Source organism: Phoxinus phoxinus, assembly GCF_949152265.1.
Source record: "Phoxinus phoxinus genome assembly, chromosome: 10".
Lineage (NCBI taxonomy): Eukaryota > Metazoa > Chordata > Actinopteri > Cypriniformes > Leuciscidae > Phoxinus > Phoxinus phoxinus.
This window is the reverse complement of record NC_136885.1, coordinates 22,302,473-22,324,956: the sequence shown is the minus strand read 5'-3', so window position 1 is coordinate 22,324,956 and position 22,484 is coordinate 22,302,473. Positions and strand designations below refer to the sequence as shown.

The following is a 22,484-nucleotide window of genomic DNA, read 5'->3' as shown; positions in this document are numbered from 1 at the left end:
CGAGTACTATTTGAGCAGAGAATGAATGGCTAATTGTGCAACAAAAGGTAAATGTTTTTCCTTTATTGAAATCGAACATTGAAATACAAGCAATATAAACATCTCAAAAAGGTCTTTACCTAAAAACAGCATATACTTTTGATACAAAAATGAAAGATTCAAGTAAATACAGGGCAATAACACACTGAAAAAAATATTGCTGTGATTATTTTTCACAACTTTACATTCAACATTAAAATAAGAAATAGTGTCGTTTCAACTTTAAAAATTATGTTTGTGTTACTAAAGTTTAGTTAACTTTAGTTGAATATTTAAGTTCTCAACAAATGTTAAGTTGCTATAACTTATTACAACAACATTATTTACAGCATGTACAGACACTCTTCAGTTCTTAGATTGTTCACACCATGAAAAAAATAACTATAACTATTTTGGCATACACACCAAGGCAGGGTAAAGTTCTGCCACTTTAAATGCTCAAGCTCTTCAGATGGATTCTGATTGGCTGTCCATATTTTTAGCATTAATCAGCAAGAAAAAAACATTCCGAAAATGATTTAAAATATATCGTTCATGTGCTTATCTTTATAATTGCGTTTTAGACTTTGCTGTTCTCATTGAATTAGAATGATTATTAAAACTGTATAGTTACAACTATTATCCTTGGTGTGAACGTGACTTACATAGAGAAACATTTATAGTACCACCTACCTCAAAGAAACTACACAGAAAACAATGTTCAGAAAATTACAATATATACATAAAATGTCTATATATACACATTTTACTATATAGTCTCCTCGCAATTACCACATTTAATCATTCACATCTAAATGTCAGTGGAGATTCAGAAGAGGAAAATACAGAGAGGATAAAGTCCAACTCTATATTTCAGGCATCTGAGATCCAGAGCAGAAGCTCACTTGACTTCATCTACATCATCTTTTCAGAGCTGAAGGATCATTCTTTGAGAAATGACAAGGACTAAAATCGATCCGGACTCTCTCTCGGTTCATATCAATACCCTACTGTGACCAACTTAAATCAAAGCCCAGGATCACTTATCTTCAGAACTTCTTTTATCACCTTGCTGTAACAAACTTAATCTACCTTTCGTCACCATAAAGCTGGGCTCTAAACTTTTAACATGCTATCATCTCATTCTTTATCCTTCCACCGTCCATGTAGGGTTAATAAGGCGAAAGTGGCGCCCTTCGGTTTCAAAAACCCCTTGTCCGAGGGTCTTCTTAGCTGTTTAGACGCTAGCCTGCCAGTGGCCTCATATCTTCATCATGCTCATCATCTTTCACATCCCCAACTCAGCTTTTTACTCCCATTTCTTTCCAAACACTGCGGACACACTTCTGACTATGCCCTTGATTCCGGCCATCCCCTTTTTCAGTGCTCTGGACTCCTTGATGAGATCCAGAATTTCATGAAAGACCAGAAGCACGCCGTGGTAGGTTTCAGCTGCCGAGATCTCGAAGAAGCCGCAGTCTGCGGCGAGGGCGAACAGTCTGCCCTCCTCGCTCGACACGGCTCTCTGGTGCAGCAGGTCTCGCTTGTTCCCTACAATGATGATCGGTGCAGATGCGGACAGCTTCCTAGTCTGGCGGATGAGCTGCACCTGTTGGCGGACCACCTCAAAGCTGGAGCGGTCACAGATGCTGTAGACCAGGATCACGCCGTCTGCCCACTGAAGCTGCTTGTCACTGATGGATTCCGTTGTTTCACAGCTCTGGAGGAGACAGAATTCAAAGATTAAATCACTTCACCTCACCTAGAAAACATGATCCCAAAAACCTCCATGAATGCATAAAAGTTGTCAAAATGCCCCAGATTGGATTTAAGGTCTTTCATCAGGGATTTATTATTTTATTTACAGGACAATTAAATATGATAAAAATGTATAATCATGTCTACTTCCAAATACATATACAGTAAAAAAATACAATTCCATGATTATTATATTATTCCATCGTTCTCCAATTCACAGGTACAATTTTAATAGTCGATACAATTAATTTCAAGCATTTAAGCACCTTAAAGTCTTTTGGCTCATGAGAAATATTAATTTAGTCAGGTATTTTTTTAAACTTTACAGTATGCATAATTCCTGATTTTCATATTTATGTATTCAATTATTATTTATTATTTTTAATTATATTAATATATTATATTTTTAATATGATAAGTACGATAATAAAGAGCATACCACACAAGTAAACGAAGTAGATAAACTTGAAAACACTAGTAGTTAATTTTTTTCCCAAACACAAACTATGAAATTGTCACAATATGAAAAACATACTTAGAAACTATAGAAATATAAGATATAATTGGAAACTAAATAAGACCTATTATTCTTAAATTCTAAAATTACATTTGGGCTAAGTTCTTAAATTTTGAACTTTTAAAAAAATCTTATCCACAGAATAAAATGTTTTGCCAAATTGATATAAGGATGTAAATAGTATTGTTGACTTATCCTTTGATAATATATTTTAAAAAACAACACACAATTTGACCCTTTATGTATTCCCAACAAAGCATTTTTATGCATTCAAACGCAAAAATCTCAAACAATATATACATCATACCTGTGGATACAGGGAGTCCCAAATATTTAAGGATATTTCTCGCCCATCTGTTTTGTCAATATGACTGTATATTGATTCTGAAAGAGAGCACAGTGAAATTAAAGACTGCTACATAAACAACAGTTTATTTGTTCATTATCAACAATGGTATTATAATAAATCTTATTTGACGTACCAATATCCCCATATTCTCCGATGAATCTTCTGGTGAGAAATCGCACGGTGAGGGCTGCAAACGAGTATTGTAATAAATGATTATTCGTTGGCTTAACAAAACAGACTATAAACATGACAGAAATTTCTGTATGCAAACAGCCAAGTTCAGTTTTGTGCTCACCTGACTTCCCAACATTCTCTGCTCCAAGTAGCAGAACATTCGCATCTACTTTGTGGTGATTTCCATCCATCGCTTTACTGCCCAACAGAGGACTCGGTTTGACCAGTACAACCATTTCACCTATGAACGTCTTGAGTGTTGAGTGTGAGCTTTGCAAGTCACTTCAACTATTATATAAAACAGTGGGTGGGGCTTATGGAAGTTGAGTCGAGTTTAAACCAATCCGAGAACAGTGCATCTGTTCGCATTAGCAAACCACCAAAAAAGTCCTATCAAGTAGCGCCAGGACAAGAGATTTATTTATACCAAGTGTTTTCTCTTTGACAAAACTCATAATACTGCCCTCGAAAATTTCCCCAAAGAGCCATCTGCTTGTTTTGTTCGCACAGAGCAAAACACACGATTTTAAATCCTTTTATGACAAACCATTCAGGATAAAATTGTTTACTATTATATATCCCAAACAGAGACTTTTTATTATTATTAAAACTGAGTTTTAGACTTTTGTTATATGAAGGTAAAAATATATTTTATTTATTTTGAACAAAACTTTAAACTTTTGCTACTCATGTAAAAATATTGCATATTTAAAATATGATAATCTAAACAGAGTTAAATTAAACCAACAATTTCAATGTGATAATTAAATATGTTCTCTGATATTTCACATTATTGCAGCTGTTGAATTGTTCTGCTGTTTGATAGAGGGTTGTTTTGAGTGTCTATCTATGATAATGGCATGCTTCATAATTATACCTGGGTTATATTTATGACCTTACCCCTTGATTTATTATCAAAAATCCTAGTAATGTCTTTCCTCTGCAAGTTTTACGAACAGACATTAATGTCCGTAGCATAAGTGGTCCATAGCACAAAAACCACACTTACATCAATCGACCAAACAAAGTGTCCTCGCGCCCTCTGCTGGCATCACAGCTGCGTAACATTGAACAATAATGTTTATAATAGCAACCCCCCATGAGCAGTGAAAGAATGTGACAAATTAAATAAACAATCTGTTTAATGGACATTTTACTTCAAGGCAAAGGTAAATAAACAAACTACAGTACTACAATAAATAGAGTGATATAAATGTATGGTTTCAAAAGCAATGACGTAGACACTTCAATGTTCACCAGCTGAAGTGTTCCCACAGCCATCTCTCTCCTCGCTTTTATCAGTGCAGGATTTCTTTGGTGTTGTACCACAGTTTTCCATGAAAAACTCTCTCATGCGTTTCAAAGTGTTTCTGTGCTTCTCTTTTTGAGTCTCTGTCTCTAAAGTATTTATTGGATCCTCGCTGCTGGAGTATTTCAAAAGAGAAGCATGAAGGCTCTTCCCAAAAGTTTCACTCAGCTGTTGCTGGAAAGATTCTTGAAGTTTGACAATCATGTTTTTCCTCTGTATAAATAACCAAAATAGCACATCACTATTATATAACAATCAATTCAATGATTAAAAGGTATACAGCTGTAGTATTTCAGCTAATGTTTTGAACTACAAAGAAGCTTGCCAGTTAAATTACACATGAATGTGATAAGCTGAATGGCATCGGTTTACCTCAGAGTTCATCATCAAGATGTCAAAAAGAGTCCAAACATCTGACACCAGTTCAGCAGCAGTCCGATAAGACGGCTTCCTTGTCCCCAGGATTCGGCTGAGTATTATATCGAATTCGGCAGTTTTTGAGTGATTCTTTAAAAACAAAGCACAGCTCATAAGATCATTTTTCGCCCGGATCTATTAATTTGTTCAAAAAAACATCCAAATACAATTCGTACATACAATGACTTGTATTACACCTTTACTATGATGAGCATGAAGAAAGAATACATATTAATTACATTATTTCAAAGAAACCCATAATATGTAGTTTTCTATTTGAATATACTTAATAAAAATTATTTCTGTGGTGAATTTTATTTTTATTTTTAAATGTGGTGCAAATAAAATCATGTGGTGTGACATGCTGAAACATGCAGGAAAAATAAGGAAATGAAGACTGACATGACTGTGTGTCAAGGTCAGTAAGTCTATTAATATCTCATATTATGTCAGCTGAAACCATGGTCCTTTGTGATTCATGTAATGCAAGTCAATGGATACCATCATTTGAGAGTAAAAAGAAAAAGACAGGGAAAACCCAAATTAATACCAGAGGCTCCTGACGACACATCGAGTCTTATGAAGCTAAATATGCGATACTGCCATGAACATGCTCAGGACCGTTTGCCGAGGCTGTGGATTACAGGCAATAATGCTGTAAATAATGCTCAGTTCCTTGCACAGACTGATCATTTCACTTCATAAGACCTCAATGTATCGCCAGGAGCCAAGGGAATTAATTTTGTTTTGCCTGTCGGGGTTTTTATTTTATTTTTCTCAAAGTGACTAGCCATTGGCTTGCATTATGTGAATCAAGGACCACGGTTTCAGCTAATAATCTTCTTTAGATTTCTACTGAAGGGAAAAAAAAAAAGACACATCTTGGATGGCCTGAGTAAATTAACAGTAAATTTAAATGTACTTTAAATTTAAACTTTTGTTGAAAATATAAAAGTTTTCAAAACCAACATGAATACAAAGACTACATGTCTAAAAATTCGGCATATCTTAAGCAAATCTTCCTTGCCTTTATCTTGTACATTCTAATTTGTCATTCACTAAACTGTCTGAAATATCCTTATAATAATATCATTGTGATATTGTCTGGAATACCATCAGTATTTGTGACTTCACATCTTAATATTAAAACACGGATTTGCTAAATACTACATGCACCGTGCATTTACCTTGGTGACGCTGTAGAGCAGGCATCTGTTCTCATCACACAGGAGACTAAGGAGAAGCTTCTCACACTTCTGAACAGAATGGATGACATTACATCAGTGTGACTTTATATCACTGCAGGACAAGAGATGGGAGTTGTGGCATGAAACTCTATGCTAAACAACAATCCTCTCCTAAATATCCTTAAAAGTGTTGCAAGTGTAACTATGAGTGTAGATCCTTTCGGGCTGGTGGTCTCACTCTTTGATCTTGTAGACTCAGACTGGACGTCCTCATCTCCTCACTGCCATACACTGTCTCATTTAAATCCTCACACAGCAAACACACCCAATCCTCACTGCAAGAGAGAAAGATATACACCAAGACTCAAACAGTGGACAGAGAAAACACTGTTATTGTTCTTAAATGCACAAGCTTAACATACTCCAAAGTCTTATCATAGCTACTCAAGAATTGTAATTAAATTCAGTTTTATACAATTCCTGGTCTCACCAAGATTTTGTGAGGATTGGTGGGATGTGACAATCAGAGTGAAAAGCACATCCACATTTCACACACAGAAGAGCAGCTCCTGCAGACTGACACACTGCACAGAATTGAACGTCAGATGCCGGGGAGCTGTTGCTGCTTTGCAATATAGAGCAGGAAGAGGCTCTAGATGGTATTGGATCTTCATGCCATCTCCACACCTGCTTAATCTGGGGAAGAACAGGGCACAATTGAGAATAGCTGTGGACTGGAACTATCATGGCTGTAGGCTATCATTAGTCACACATGTAGTCTGTCCAGCTTTACAGAGTCCTTACCTGTCCTCCCTGGGATTCCTGCACTATGGTGTGGTCTCTAGAGATATCTGTAGTAAGGTGGAACTCTGGGAGTGGCTGCCCACATGGAAGCAGAGAAATGGGCAGGCGCACCAGAGATACGCGTGGAAACCTATTTAGATAGAAACCAGTGGTGACCAGTCAAATAAATAAATGTATACACTACCAATGGCTCAGTAAGATTTTTTTTTTTTAAAGAAATTAACATTTTCATTCAGCAAGGACACGCTACATTTAAAAAAATAAAAGTAAAGACATTTAAAATGTTACAAAAAAGATTTCAAATAAATGCTGTTCTTTAAAAAAAAAAAAAAAAAAAAATATCAAATAGTTATTTTGAAAAATTATCTGTTTCCAATTTTTTTTTTTTTATAAACATTTTGGCAACAATTTCTTAAAGATCATGTGACACTAAAGATTGGAGTGATAGCTGCTAAAAATTCAGCTTTACCATTACAGGAACAAATTAATTACATTTTTAAAATACATTTTAAAATATATTAAAACAGAAACCGTTCATTTAAATTGTAATACTATTTCACGTATTTAATAATAAATAAAAAAGAAATCTTGCAGATCCCAAACATTTGATCGGTAGTATAAAATACTATTAATAATATTATTAATAGTTATTACAACCAAAATAATTTTTGTTAGATCTTTTGCAGAATAAATGTTTTGGCATATTAGTAAATGTAACCTAAATGAGGTTAATAACTCCTGCGATGCAGACAGGACGCAAATAAACACTTTAGATCCAACTTTGAAGCAGCTTTATACTACAGTATATATGGACCAATGGCATATGGACTTATAGTTCACCTCTTGAATTGTTTCTTGAATTGTTCCAACAGCACTAAAAGACAAAAAAAAAAAAAAAGAGTGAGGAAAACAAACAATCACTATACTTTTGCAAACAAAAGCGGAATAAAATCACCTGCAGATTCCTTTTCTTCCTCTTTTTCCTTTGTGTGGTCAAAATCCCGTTGGACAGTCTTGTCACATGTCACCGTCTGGTATGAAAAGAAAACTTTTGAATGAAACAGATCTCTAACATTCAATACTCCTGTTTGTAAAAAAAAAAAAAAACATTTATCAACCTCCAATGCTTGATAAATGTTTGTTTTTTTTACCTGGTTGTCCTCTGATGTGCCACATGGAGTTGAATTTGCTGGAGGTGTGGTGTTCTGATTGTCTATTGAGCTGACAGGTGTGCATGTTGATTCTACAAGCTGACGAAAAGTTTTTGGCATGCCAACGCTCCAGTGTTTTAGTCTAGAGTCGCTCTCTGTGAATGACTGATCGTCTTGAGCTTGTCTTGAATATTTCCCTGTGGTGGTGGAGAGAGAGTCCTGGTGAAGTTTGGGTGGGCCAGAGGAATGGGTAGGATCTGGTGAAGATTCTTTGGGATCTGTCTCTGACACAGTGGAAGTGGGCAAGTTGCTCTCCGAATGATCCGTATAAGTGAAATTCGTGCTGCTCACACCTGCGTCCTGTTCACAGACGGAGTCAGCCAAAGCCTTGACTGGGAGGTTAGCATAATTGTAGGTGTCTCTCTTACACCAGAAGGTGTCGTTGCCACTAATGGGAGCAGAACTTATTGGGTTTACAGGAAGAGAAGACAAACTAGTTGTGCTTGGGATGGCTTTAAAGGTTGGACTGGTGGTATTCTGTGCACAAGGGTTATGGGAACAATGATTCATCCCACAATTGGAATGTTCAACAGAGTGGACATTAGAGATTGCAATAACATCATTTAAAGAATGAGCGTTTATGGTAGAAAGAACAGCTAAAGGAATATTTGGTTGTGCTGCAAAAGAATGCACGGGTCCCAGGAATCTGGTTTGTATTGGATAGGTCAGTATAAGTGTTTGGGTGTCAGTTGGCATGTTTGAAACTGGGTGGGTTAGTACGGGTGTTTGGTTGTTGGCTGGTATTGGTTGGGGTAGTATGGGTGTTTGGTTGTTGGCTGGTATTGGTTGGGGTAGTATGGGTGTTTGGTTTTTGGCTGCTATTTGATGAGTTCGTACAGGTGTTTGGCTGTTGGCTGGTATCGGATGAGTTTGTACAAATGTTTGGTTGTTGTCTGGTATTGGATGAGTCAGTAGGGGTGTTTGGTTGTTGGCTGGTATTGGATGAGTTAGTAATGTAGTTTGGTTGTTGGCTGGTATTGAATAAGTCCGTTGGGGTGTCTGATTGTTGGATGGTATTGGATGAGTTGGGATGGGATTTTGGATGTTGACTGGTGTTGGATGAGTTGGTATGGGTGTTTGGTTGTTAACTGGCATTGAGTGGGCAATGGAAGGGTAATAGTGTAAGGTCGAGGTCTTCCTACTCTTGGCTAACTTGGAAATATTGTTCATTTGAGACGCTGTGTAGTTTGTGAGTGGAAGACGAGGTTGAAAATTAGAAGATGGATGAGGATTCGTTTGAGTTTTGTGAGCAGACGGAAGAAAATTTGGGACACCGTGTGATGAGGGACTGTAATCATGCATGGATTGCCCAGGATTGACATCCTGGGACAGGACTTGGACAGACTGTGGTGAGGAAGATAATGATCTCTGAAGTTCTGAAGAGGTACGTTTAGATTGATTTAGTTGAGATGAGGCAACATTAATACATGAAGAGCGGGTTGTGGCCTGGTTAGACTGAGATGGCTGGCTGGGCTGAGATGGATGAGGCAAACTCATAAGAGCCTGGTTCATTTGTGCAGTCTGTGCGGAAGCACTGGAACGCAGTGCAGGATCGTTAACAGCACATTCACCCTGAACCTGTGCATCAACACTTGACGAGGCCTGTATAGGATGAGCAACCGTGGCAGTTACTACAGAGTTTGGATTTAAGCTTTCCATAGACTTTGACTGAGTGGAACCAGTTCTCAGAGAGGTTAAAGGAACAGGAATCTTTCTAATCTTCATAAATCCTGGGTAGAAAAAAAGGAAAATAATGTTAAATGAATAGACTTTTATAAAATGTAAATACTTTTAATTAGTAAAAAAAGTGGAAGGTTTTATGTACCAAGTTTGATGATGTACTGACAGATATCATTTTGAAGCTGAACATGCAGTTTAATCATGGTCTCAGGGGTGCGTGTCTCCTGGGACAGAAGCTTTTTCACCTGGGTCTCAATCTGAGTTGGAGACACACAAAATATAGCAAGGGGATCTGCACTCAGGATCTGAATGGGAGCCAGTTTTGGTCACAAATATGACACATGGTCATAAAGTGGTCACATAAATCAGATGCATATACAAATGTAAGTTCCTCATCTCAAAACATGGAGCTAATAGTATCCTAAACAATATAAATCTAAGGTGGAAAGTCTTGAACATAATCAGTATGAAGTTTTAGATATCTTACGATATTTAATGAATAAGCATGAAACAAAAAGGCTTACTCTTTTTTTGTGGACTAGGAAGCAATGGCCCTCTGTGCTTAGGATCTTTTCAATAAAAGCTACTATGTAGTCCTGACAGCCTTCCAGCCTGTTCAGAGATGTCTTCCGCTCCAATAAACATTTCCCCTCCTCTGCATACAGGGCCTTAAAATTAAACATGCACAAAGTAGTAAGTGTTACAGATTTGAGGTTCCGGAACAGGATTGGGGGCTTATAAGACGCAAGTCACACAAAAGAAATGGGACATTGTTCTGTTGGGAAAGTCCGGTTCTTTTTGCTGAGTGCTTTCTGTTAATAATAAGGTATGTGGGTATTTCTCAGGGAGAGTAAGAACTTTTCTTGGCTTTCTCAGATAAATGTGCCCTTTCAAAAACACAGAAATATCAGGTACTATTTTGATACCAACATACAGCCTTTACTGTAGCTCAGAATCTTTTAGACAGAAAGATTGAAATGGTGAAAAAGACTATTAGTGTTTATGATGTGATGGAAATTCTTTGATTGAGAGTATAGTGAAAGTGCTTTTAAGGAAGATGGAAATGATGATTTATTTATTAGTTTTGTTTAATTCCTATTTTATATTCTTAACAGTTACATGCTTACATTGAAATGTGAAATGCTAAAATGTACTCTGCAGGTTCTAGGAAGGTTAAAAGTGCATCTAAAAACAGCCATAGAAGGAACAAATGAATACTATAACTAAATCGGTCTCGATTAATTAGTCTAGACTTTTGGAAATGCATAACAATGGGAAAATATCTGCCAAGTGTAATCAATCAAATCGGAGATAACCATGTGGTTCATGTTATTTTCATATATTCTGCAAAGTATAAATGAGTGTGCATTTTTTGTTTGATGAATGGGCTTTGATGAAATAAAAAAACTGATTGATTCTCAAATTAATCATCTGAATAGATGGCCAGTTATTATAATTACTGAAGCTACATGCTGTAATAATTGAGATAGAAAAGACATTTTGAAATATGTGAAGTTTGCCAAATATTCATCATTTACCTTTTTAGGGAAAAATTAAAATTATGAACAATGAAGTTTTAGCAAATTGCGCAATAAATTCTTACCTCTATCTCCTTTAAGACCTGCGTAGCGTTCAGTACCAGAGCCTGATAAAGAGAGTGGACCACCTGTCTCAACATCTTCTTTGCAGCTACTTTTAGATCCTCAATGTCCTGTAATCTAATAAAGAATAAAATATTCTCAATAGCACAATTATACACAGACAAGATAATAAAACAGGAAATGTCTGTAAAGCAAACCCATTATAATACAACTTTGGATGTGAGCACATGCTACAAACTAACTGTTATTGTCCTGCAGTGGTCAGGGAGCTGACCATAGACAGTATAAGAAATGGACAGAGCGACCCCATAGGTTTCAACAGAAAAAAGTGAAGTCAATTAAAAGCACTCACTTCCTGATAGCTGGGCGTACTGCGCAGGCTTAAACTGAGCTTGACGACGTAGATGTGACGTGAGCAACCTGTCTGACAGTTGTAAGTCTTCTAGTAGCTGTGCCGAGAGAAATCTGAATAATTCCCTTCCGAATCTTGCAGAGACGGAGAGTGTGAGTATTAGCTGTCCATGAGCTAGCAGCAGGATCAACTTTATGACTCTCTATGGGCTTCTCCCTTGACTTTATGCCTCCACATCCCCCCGATTGCCTGCAAGCTTCTCGGCCTGCCTATAATGTAATTTCTCTACTGTGCGACGGAGAGACGAGTGGTTATGACAATCGTTAGCCTATTTTTACAAAAACTACCTCTACGGGGCTATAACGTAAGATACAAGGTAATGGAGCCTTTTATACATTGTCATGTTTCTTTAGAAATAAATAATGGACAAATAGAGTATTTAAACGCCTCAGATGTAAAGTTATTCGCTGTCAAAGTGACGCCAAAATGAATGGGAGTCAGTGGAATGCTAACAGCAGGTGATGGTCTGCTAATCAATGGGGAAGCTTCGGTTTCCGGCTGATGGAGCTGACAAAGTCGAAAAAGAGTGCTGTGTGATCCTCTTTCACATCCATACTCTTAAAGGCAGGGTAGGCAGGATTTTTCTAAATAACTTTTTCCCAAATTTGTTTAAACTGTCTTTATATACCAATACATAATTAAAATTTAAGTACTCTGAAAAAGAGAGTATACAAATCGAGTGTCTGTAGTCCTCTCAGGGCTGCAATAAACACAGCTACTTATTTCCATTCACTCCCACCCCCTCCCTTCTGGGCTCCTTCCAAAACCACGCCCCCAAAACACAAACGCGCGATGGCGACCGCTCAGCTGGAGGAAGGTGAGTGAATGTTGAGTAAGATTCATAACATATACAGTGTTTTGCATCTAAGAGCTTCCACGATGAAAGCACTGTTGACTCTGATGAGGACTACACTCCAGAGACAAGTAGCCTACCGCATCATCGGCTCAAGGACAGGTCCTTGCCTTGTTTGCCTTCGCTGACTGTAAATGCAGGTACTGGGAATTTTGACTGCTCTTTCTCTGCCATAATTGTGATTATTCCTAGCTTCCGTGCCTCTTCCCCTCCTCGAGTCAAACGGGTGCGCGCATGTGGGCAGTTCCTGTAGCGGCAGGGGTGGTAGCCATGGTAGCGAGGGAGAGTGACAGTCACTCAGCCAATCATTTCATTCGTCCCGAATGGAAATAAGTAGCTGTGTTTATTGCAGGCCTGAGAGGACTACAGACACTCGATTTTTATACTCTCTTTTTCAGAGTGCTTACATTTTAATTATTTGGTATATAAAGACAGTTTAAACAAATTTGGGGGAAAGTTTTTTAGACAAATCCTGCCTACCCTACCTTTAATATTGCACTGTGAAATGTAAAACACAACTGAATGTTTGGATTTCAGAAGTGACATTAATATTAGATGTTTATAAACTTCATAAATGGAAGCAACCTTTGTGGATGCTTGCTTTCCTTTTGTAATGCAAAACTGGCTCATAACAGCAACTGGTATGCGTGTTTATCTGACAAGTGACTGAAAATCAGGCTTTTACTGGTTTACGAGGATATGCTGTGTGTTTCTTTACCCACTCTTAAAGGCTTGCATTAGAGATAAGATAAGCGTTCTGTGTTTTCTCTCTGAATTAGCCAGTTATGGCTCTTTGACCTTGGCAGAGCAGAGGTTTTGCTTTACTTTATAGATTTGTGGAAAATATATGAATTCACCAATCATAATCACATAAAGTTCATTGATTACTGATTGTTTTAACATATACATGCATGATACCCATTCAACTGTAGAAGCTTGCAATCAGAGATAAATAAACTAGCTTTTTACCACTGAGTGGCCTGACTGTATATTACAAGTGAATTTCTCTCAAAAACAGCTTTGATGAGTGTTGTAGATTTTTCTCCTTAAGTACCTGACACCCAATTACCTGGGGCATCTCCAATCGACACCCAAGCGTCTACAGTCGACACTTAATAATCTTTATACTCTGCGTCTAAAGTCGACAATGGGCTTCGAGTTTGACGACGTCTCTTCCCTTTAATCTTTATATTCTAGCACTGCTTCTACAATTGACAACTTGCTTCGAGTTTCCTAACCCTAACTTGTTCCCCTAACTAACTTGCTAAGCAACAATAATAATCGACAGACTTCAGACAATGCCTTTGAATATGCTTTAATCACGGCCAGAGGATCTCGGATAAATTTCAGAGAGAATCCCACCAGCAAAAACCTTGACATCTGTCTAGTTTTTTTCCCCCCATTTGTTATTTATACACTCACACACTCAAAGTCACGAGTTTTCGATCAAAGGGTTTGGAAACATTTAAGATTCAAAAGCATATGAATGTTGTTCTTGCTAGAAAAATAAATGTTAGTTATGATTAAAAAATCCATCACAATGAGTTATTGAGAAAACGCATACTATAGTTTTTGTGGAATACTACCGTGTCAGTAATGTTTCTAGTGACTATACGTTACCAGGATGTAAAGTGATTAATTCTATTCACTGTTGGGTCCGCTTTGATCTGCCATTAACACCTATCCTGGTGCTCACACTCTTTTTTTCTTTTTCTCCTTACCACTGTCCTTTTGCATAAAAGGCCCGTTTACACCTGGTATCTCGAGAGTACCAGTTAAACATTGTCAGGCTAGAGGCAGATAGGCATTTACATCTGGTACTAACAACTCAAATGTGTCTCTTGTGACCACTTGTTATTGCATTTCAAGGGCAGGATCTGTTTAAATCTGTAATAGGTAGGCTATTATCACTTTCTGATCAGATTTCTGAAAATAGATACTGAGTCTTTTTTACTTTTAAGGAAGTTCACATTAAAGATTTGAAGAAAATTCAAGTTAATGTAAGTTCACATTAAAGATTTGAAGAAAATTCAAGTTAATGTAAAGTAAATGATTTTGACGCATTATAAATGTATGTTATTGGACTTATCTTTGGAGATAAGAAGTCACTATAATATATTTGTTATAGAAGATGGTTTGATGCAAGCATCTTAAGGTTGGAATACACTAACACTATACAACATTTGGCAAAATTATTGCACCGATTTACAATCTGGAGGAGTCGACACTAGTTGCCGAAAGTCAGAGCCAGTCTGCAGATTTTGGGTAGTCAGAGTTTTCGGAAAAAAAGCCTTTAGTTTATGATAGGCAGACACAGACTTTTTTCTGCTTCAGAATCTGAATCAATCCAGTTGGTGGATATCAAAAATGTTATATTTTGAGCCGGTTTTAGAATGCATGTTGTTTTAATTTGTCATGCATCTGCTAGCAATGAGGAGCATGTTTCTGCAAGAGTTTGTTGTGTTCGGGAACAGATACCGACGACAGACAGACAGACACATTCGGTGGGTTTTTGATGGATCAGTGTGTTACCCCGTCGGTGTCTGTTTCCATTGATTGTTTTCGCCAAACATGTTAAATCGGCGTTTGTCTGGATGTGGAATGTCTAAGAAGGGACATACTGTAATCTGGCGATTGAGCGCGTTGTTCTGTGTCTGTTGGTGCAGTGTGAATTGGCTTTAGTTGTAAAATGTATGATGCCAAGCTTTTTATATAACCATTTACAAAGTCTGCAAGTGTGTAACAGGGCTCGAATTTCGGCGTGGGATTGCGGGTATCGCGCATCATTTAATAATTCCCGCAGGTCTCCCACTTATAATGCGGGAAATTCCAGCAAACACTGATTCACTTTAGCATGTAGATTGTATTAGTAAATTAATCCACACAGATTATAAAATGATCTTTAAGAAATTTGGTTGAGACAAGATGCAACAATTGAATAAGACAAAGTAAGTCCAGTTTTTTCATGACAGATTGTTCCTTCAATTGGTGTACGGTTGACAGATTTAGATAAAAAGCATACATTTTTTCAGTTAAAATATGTCAGCTCGCATGGCCCTATTCACTTACCTTGCCTGTAGGAGCAACAGGCTGCTGCTGACTGTCACTTTTTGACGTCTGATGGAGTCCAACAAACTCTGCAGTAGCTGTCTCTGAGATCCCACAGCTTCCTCCTGCTGCACAAAACTGACATATAGATGGACATGTAAATACATGAACAGGAATAAATAAAATATATTAAAGCCAAATAAATAAATAAGAATCAATTACCGGTACTTAAAAATGCTAAAAACATCCATATAGTGATCTTTTAATCTTCACATGCACTGATCTGAGAGGTTGATTTGAACTATACCTGTGGCCTCTATGAGTGATCAGCTGACAGTCTTTACAGGTGAGCTCTTCACAAACAAGACAGAAGAACCTCAAGCTCTCCTGAGTGTGTGAGGGACAGCGTCTTCTCTGTACCCAACCTGAACAAAAGAAACAACAGAACAGATCTGAAAATGCACAGAAGTTTATAGCGGTGTTAGTCTTGGTCTGAACATATAGATTAAATAGTAAGCAATATGGGAAAAGGTATAGCTGTGGCCAGGAAATGTTCAGTGTTTCTTCCATCTTAAGTTTTAAAAGATGTGGTGCAATCGTTAGTTTTATCACATCTTGAGTACTGCCCAATGATATGGTCAAGTGCATCTGAGAAAAACTTTCTGGCTCAGAACAGAGCAGCTAGGTTAGTGCTTCATTATCCATTTCAGGCCAATGTTATTGATATGCATAGAAAATTATCATGGCTGTTAGTGAAGGATAAACTACATTTACGACTGCTGGTATATTTTTATAAGGTAATCAAGTATCATGCACCCTGTTTCTTCTCTGAAAAGCCTATATAAAAACGTATATGTGGGTTTTAGACATGACTATGGAACGCGTCAAGTGAGTAAGAATCAACTCTTTTTAGCTTGTCCACAAATTCCATGAAAAAAAACTGTGCTTTATCGAGGTTCTGTTGCTTGGAATAAGGTTCCAATAAACATACACAAAAGTAAAAGCACGCGTGTACTTAGAAGACAAAGTAAGATATGCTTACAAATATGTAAATGCATGTTGTATGTTTGATGTGCTGCTACTGCTAAGATGTATAGTTTGATGATTAGATTAGTGTAATTATTTCTTTTTCTTTTTTTTTTCCTGTATGTTTTTGTCTTGTTTGATTGTGTGGACCCCAAAAAGATTAGCAACCACTTTGTGGAAGCTAATGGTGATCCAAATAAAAAATAAAGAATAATAAAAGCATGCATAGAAAGCAAATCTAACCTGTGGGTGGTTTTTTGGGTGTGACTTCATGGTCACGGGTCACTTTTACCCTGCGATGGGCAGACATACAGTCCAAACACAGGGCCTCATCACACTGGACACACCATCCACTAACCTCACTCTCTTCGCAACCGGCACACTGCAAAGATTGATTAAAATCTTGAATGAAGGTTTACAATGGAAGACAGAGAGGAAACCTCCTTTATGTCAGTGCTGGAATTCTTTGTGCCAATTAAGGCCCTTCACAACAAGGATATTCTCTATAAACTTGTAATTGTTCTATTTCTAAGAGAATAGGAAAATGAACTCCACACCACAAATATAACGATAATGACACAGAGGAAAGATATTCTTGGAATCACTTTCAGATTTCTTTTTTTCCCAGCTGATGAATGTACCATTTTTCTCATAATCGTAATGTTTTCCAAAATCTATGCACTCTTACCTTGGGAGCCTTGTTATTATTAGATGCATCTTCAAAAAGGGAACATTCTGTGACCTCGGACAAACAAAAGGCCTGAGCACATAATGGACAATCTAGACAGAGAAAGACACAAAAGTCTCAGAAACACTAAACCCATGTTACTGCTGTTTAGCAAGCCACAAAATCACACAAAAAGTTGTTTATTAGAGTAGAATACTATAATAAAATTACATCCAAATGAAAAGTGCTTGCAAGTAATATTCCACGTGTAGTGACGACACTGTCATGTCATTAAAGAAAGTTTTTTTTTTTTTTTTTTTACAAAAAAAGTAAACGTTGGAGCCCTTTGAACTGCGGTTCAGTTAACGTTAGTTTTAGATTTCACAGTCGTTTGACATTCCCGAAAATGTTTACACTCCTATATTTTATTTAAAAAAAATATAATGTACATTCGATAAAAAAGAGGTTTGTGTCATGAAAGAGACATTTTAGCAACATTTTTACATTTTGTGAGATGTCATAATGAGAAAGGTTTAAAAAATATGGATTTGTAAGGCTAAATTGATATAAAAAAAAGTTCGCTTTGTTCTAAGCAAAGACAACATATTAATGCATTAGACATAGAATCATAGAATATAATAAACAGAGCAATTCCAATAGGGTCCTCTCACCATCGGTGCTCGGGGCCCAATTAATTTTCGCGAATGTGTCAAACGGATGTCCAAATATAAATCACACTTTATAACGTTAAACCTAGCGTAACTTCCTGAAAGTTTGCGTCAGTGACGAAGCAAGCGATTTCAGTCGATTTTAAGATCATTATAATTACTGTGTTCATAAAATGTAATTTAATGTTGCCAATGTCACCTAAATACTTTTATTTACAAACATATTATGTGAAATGTTTGTTTATGTCGATAACAAACCTTAGGCTATATCGGGGGAAGTTGTCATCTGGCCCCCCATGAGGAGCACGACCTGGCCCAAACCCTAGCTTTTAACTTTGAGACACCTTAAATAATAATTGATAATCGTCGGGACTACAGTAACTTACACAGTCAGTCAATTAAACCTTACTTCACGCGACTGTTTGAGCCTGCAGTTCAACGCGATTTTAAAAACGTCACGTGCAGAGTTGGACCTTTGCGAGCGCCCCAATAAAAAACAATCATAATGTGACCGCTAGTTACAAGCTAGTTCGTACCTTGTGCGGCTCCATCTGTGCAGATCTTCGCAAGGCAAGTATTACAAACTGTATGCAGACAGGGCAGAAGTCTGGAGTCTGCAGAAGAGTTTAGATCTAGTTTGCAAACAGCGCAGGATCCGCAAACCGTTTCTCCTAAATCCAGAAGGGGCGACGCTAGACGCCCTGTTTGGTCAGGGGTAAACATCTGTTGCTTGATAATTATTAATGTAAAAAAAGACGTGTAACACCATACAAAATATACAGCCTTAAGGGAAACTCGACGCGTTGACCCTGTGATTGTAGTAACGTTACATCTATGCCGTTGGGTCTTTCCTAACACTCTTCTGTTGCGTGAGGCGGGGCCTCATGGAATATTCATCAGTTCCCCCTATAGTGGGCGTAGTCTCGTTCATTTTAACAAAACAAAAGTCTCATTTCGAAGGCTGCGTCGTAATCCGTAAAGTATCTCTTATTTCAGTACAGTAACCATTTTAAAATTGACCGTTAATCTTAGTGAAGCATAAATTGTTGTAATTTCTTAATGACTGTGGAATGTAGAGGTCAGTTTACTGAAAATAAGCAGCTCCTCAATATGCAGCCTCCGGAAGACGCAGTATTCGAAATGAGACATTTTCGTGTGTTTTCAATTTGAATATAAGTAAAGGAAACGCTTAAGGAACAACTTTATAGCACTTTACCCGTCAGTTTGGAAGTCAACATTTTTGTGGCGTTATGACTTGAAACGTAAACGTATTTATTTTTTACAGTCTATGATTTGTTACCTACCAGTTTATTGATGGTGTATCATAGCACATGCATGAAAAAGTTACTTTAAAGGTTTGTACATTTGTCTTAAACCAAACAACGATGTTTTTGCTATTCCAACTAACCCCATATGTTACCAACTCATTCAAATTAGGATCAGCTGGCACCAACATCTTCTTCTTCTTCTTCTGTGAATTTTATTGGCAGCTTGCAAACTTTGTGCATTACCGCCATCTACTGGACTGAGGTGTGATCACATTGGGAAGTGCAAAACTACAAATAAAATTTAAAATAAATAAAATGTACATCCCAGAGGATCAGAGCCCAAGCGTCAGCTTCAACCTCAGCTCTTCCTCCAAAAAAAAAAAAAAAAGGGCTAAAGTCTTCTTGCTATTTGTGTTTTTTTAAGAAACTCTATCACTGCTTTGGTTGTAGACTGTGTTCCAGGTAGACTTAACAGGTTGCTCAAAGTAACAGAGTTCTTAGTTACCCTCTTAATTATTTCTCTCTCTTCAGAGTACTGCCTACATGTCAGAAGTACATGCTTCACGGTTTCTGTTTCCGTACAATATGGGCACATTCCTGTCTCATGTTTCCCTATTAGATGTAGGCCGCTGTTCAATCCTGTATGTCCTAACCTTAGCCTGGTGAACCAGGTTTCCTCCTGTCGTGAAAGTGAGCTTATCTTTTTAACTGTTACAGTCTGTTGAATACCATACAAATGTCTACCTTTTTCCCCCTTATCCCATTTATCTTGCCAGAGTTTATGAATACCATCTTTAATTTTTGTTTTCAATTCTGATTTACTGAGTGTAACCTGTACTTACTTGTTCTGCTTTAAGTGCTTCTTTTGCCAATTCGTCTGCTTTCTCATTACCCTCAATACCTGTGTGCGCTGGAACCCAAGTGAAATGTATTACTAGCTTCTGTTGAGTTATCCTGAAAATCATCTGATGAACTTCATCTAAAAGATCCTGTCTGCATGCAGATTTCCCAGTCTGGATGCTAGTTAGGGAAGACATAAAGTCCGAACATATAACAGATTTATATGGCTTCACTTCTTCTACCCACTGTAGTGCCAGTATGATGGCCATCATCTCTGCAGAGAAGATTGAGAGGTGATTTGAGGTTCTTTTTTGTATTGTAACATTATATTTGGGAACGTATACAGCCACCCCTGTTTTACCTGCTGGTTCTTTGGATGCATCTGTAAATATGTGTACTATATCATCATACACTACTTCTACTGCTGTACACTTTGATACAATCCCGTCTTGATTATATTTTTAGCTTCTAGATTAACTACAGGGTAGCAAAAAAACCAAGGTGGAATTGTGCTCAAGTTAACAGTTTTGCTGCAAGGTATATTACTGATTCCCATGGAATCTGCCTCTTTATTACTATTCCATCCAAAACTACTGTTCACAATGCGACCATATTCCCAGCATTCTTCTAACACCAATTTTGTAGGATGTGTGATTTCATGCCCCTGTAAGTTAACCCAATATGCTAGAGAAAGTTTCAACCTCCTAAGATTTAAAGGCATCTCCCCTACTTCTACTTGTGTCACAGGTTGGGGCGGGCCAAGCCAGACTGCACCCACCCCTGGATTCCGGGAACCACCTCGAGGAACGTGTCAAGGACCAGACAGACAAGGAAATAAAAAGAATGACAGTGCTTTATTGTATTAAAATTGGTCAATTGAATAAAGTCCTAATTAAAACTTCTTGTGGCCAGGGCAGTTCGAGCGTCGCTGGACCTCCTGGGATGGAGGGAGAGGAACGATCGTGGCGGGCCGGGGGCTCGTTGAAGGGGGGCCCAAGGGGGATCCTCGCGCCGTCCAGGTAGGTCACTGGAACAATATGACAAGGATTAACGGTGCGACAGTATATGAACACTCAGCTGGGGTACCTTCTTCCTTTCCGTTTTCAGGCCGATGCTTCCTATGGAGGACGTGTGGAGACCCCCAGATGGAGAGGACACTTGGAGCGAGACGCTCCACTTGGTTGGACACCACCGGTCTTTCTCCCACCAGGTCGAATCTTGTCTTCGGCCAGGGCTTGACTTCGCTCCAGGAAAAGCAGAAGGATGGTGCAGCGGTTGTTACGTTCGGCAAGAGAGGACTGAAGTTGGAGACAGATCAACAATTCACTCCACTTCAGTGTTAGTGCATATAAACAACGGATCCAATACTCCTCACTTGCGTCCTTCCCACCGCTGACGATATTCATTAGGTCCTCGCTGACAAATCCTTCACTCCTTCCTTTCTCGTCCTCAGCTTCGATCTTCACCACTCCACGTCCAGCTTCAATAAAAAGAACAACCCGCTGACAAACACAGTACCACACGGGAGGAGAACCACCCCAGGCGGGGAGGAGAACCACCCCAGGCGGGGAGGAGAACCACCCCAGGCGGGGAGGAGAACCACCACAGTCTGTTTCCTCTCTGCTTTTAAAGCCCCATCTGAATATGTGTCTCTCTCACAGCGTTCCCTGTGATTGCCCCACACCTGCTGTCACTCAGGCAATTGGCCTCGCTGCCATGGCAACAAATTCACTGTGCCTTCACCAGTTCTTAGTCCCGTTCAGGTTTTTGTCACCCCGTGACATACCCCCCTGCCAAACCGTTCTAGTCCCTAGAACGGGATCCGGACACCCAATCTCCATACCTGGCTGGGGGTTACCCCCGGTTCTCCCGTTGGGATCGCCTTGGCGGGGAGTTAGGTTCCTCTGGTCTTGGTGGGGAGTTTAGGTTCTTCTGGCCTTGGCCCTATACCCAGCCTCTCTTCTGTGCATCCCCGTCTGCGCCAACGCAACCTCCACTACGGTCGGGCCCGCTTGACTGAACTTGGCTCCTCCTGGCTCTTGCACTTGCTGGGGGGTTCCACCGAGATAACTCGGGCTAGACACTGGTGACGATGGATCGGGAAAGGATTCGTGTTCCGGACTCACCCGGACTCGGCCGCCTTAGGCGGATGCCAATCCTCTGGCCACCTCCATCTTAGGACCGTCGTTGTGCGGTTCCACCAGCACCCACTCTTCCGGGTGGTAAAGTCTAGGGGACACCCGGACCCAGACCATCGCCTCGCTTCGAGCCGGGATGAACAACGCACAGCGACAAGCCACTCTTCCAGTGCTCTCCCGGTCCCCCTGCTGTTCGGCCAGGCAAACTCGGTGTCAGTCAGCTCTAACGTGATCCCATTCTCTGCCCTCTAGGTCCTTGATCGCTCCACTCGAGGTGGTAACCCTGCCGACTTACGCCAAGATCTGTCACAGGTCGAGGTGGGCCAAGCCAGACTGCACCCACCCCTGGATTCCGGGAACCACCTCGAGGAACGTGTCAAGGACCAGACAGACAAGGAAATAAAAAGAATGACAGTGCTTTATTGTATTAAAATTGGTCAATTGAATAAAGTCCTAATTAAAACTTCTTCTTGTGGCCAGGGCAGTTCGAGCGTCGCTGGACCTCCTGGGATGGAGGGAGAGGAACGATCGTGGCGGGC

The 22,484-nt window shown here is 38.9% G+C and overlaps 2 protein-coding genes and 1 long non-coding RNA gene across 6 annotated transcripts; 1 reads left to right on the top strand and 2 right to left on the bottom strand.

The window, feature by feature from the left end:
- Window positions 1–23: 23 nt before the first annotated feature.
- LOC307005958 (ras-related and estrogen-regulated growth inhibitor-like protein) lies at window positions 24–3,120 on the bottom strand. The gene is made up of 4 exons (XM_079626512.1): window positions 2,938–3,120; window positions 2,776–2,829; window positions 2,601–2,677; window positions 24–1,738 (listed from the first exon to the last, which is right to left on the bottom strand). Exons 1-4 carry the CDS (start codon window positions 3,050–3,052, stop codon window positions 1,328–1,330), a joined length of 657 nt encoding a protein of 218 aa, XP_079482638.1. The 5' UTR covers window positions 3,053–3,120; the 3' UTR covers window positions 24–1,327.
- An 820-nt stretch (window positions 3,121–3,940) lies between these two features.
- trim33l (tripartite motif containing 33, like) lies at window positions 3,941–19,134 on the bottom strand. 4 transcript variants are annotated; one of them, XR_013799367.1, is made up of 17 exons: window positions 18,236–18,607; window positions 17,053–17,144; window positions 16,608–16,746; window positions 15,646–15,763; window positions 15,360–15,476; window positions 11,028–11,142; window positions 9,949–10,092; window positions 9,570–9,681; window positions 7,685–9,474; window positions 7,489–7,564; window positions 7,374–7,407; window positions 6,534–6,663; window positions 6,220–6,425; window positions 5,968–6,064; window positions 5,730–5,841; window positions 4,498–4,632; window positions 3,941–4,338 (listed from the first exon to the last, which is right to left on the bottom strand). XR_013799367.1 is itself a non-coding variant. In XM_079626511.1 (17 exons), the coding sequence occupies exons 3-17, from the start codon at window positions 16,672–16,674 to the stop codon at window positions 4,063–4,065; spliced, it is 3,486 nt and encodes a 1,161-aa protein (XP_079482637.1). In that variant the 5' UTR covers window positions 16,675–16,746; window positions 17,053–17,144; window positions 19,108–19,134; the 3' UTR covers window positions 3,941–4,062. The 4 variants fall into 4 exon arrangements, 3 of the variants coding, with proteins under 3 accessions (XP_079482637.1, XP_079482635.1, XP_079482636.1); XM_079626511.1 differs by lacking the exon at window positions 18,236–18,607 and adding an exon at window positions 19,108–19,134 and having other exon boundaries at window positions 5,730–5,798; XM_079626509.1 differs by having other exon boundaries at window positions 5,730–5,798; window positions 18,236–18,873.
- Window positions 19,135–20,609: 1,475 nt separating this feature from the next.
- LOC307005776 lies at window positions 20,610–22,051 on the top strand. The gene is made up of 3 exons (XR_013799328.1): window positions 20,610–20,826; window positions 20,915–21,349; window positions 21,394–22,051. It is a non-coding gene; the product is annotated as an uncharacterized lncRNA (long non-coding RNA).
- Window positions 22,052–22,484: the final 433 nt, after the last annotated feature.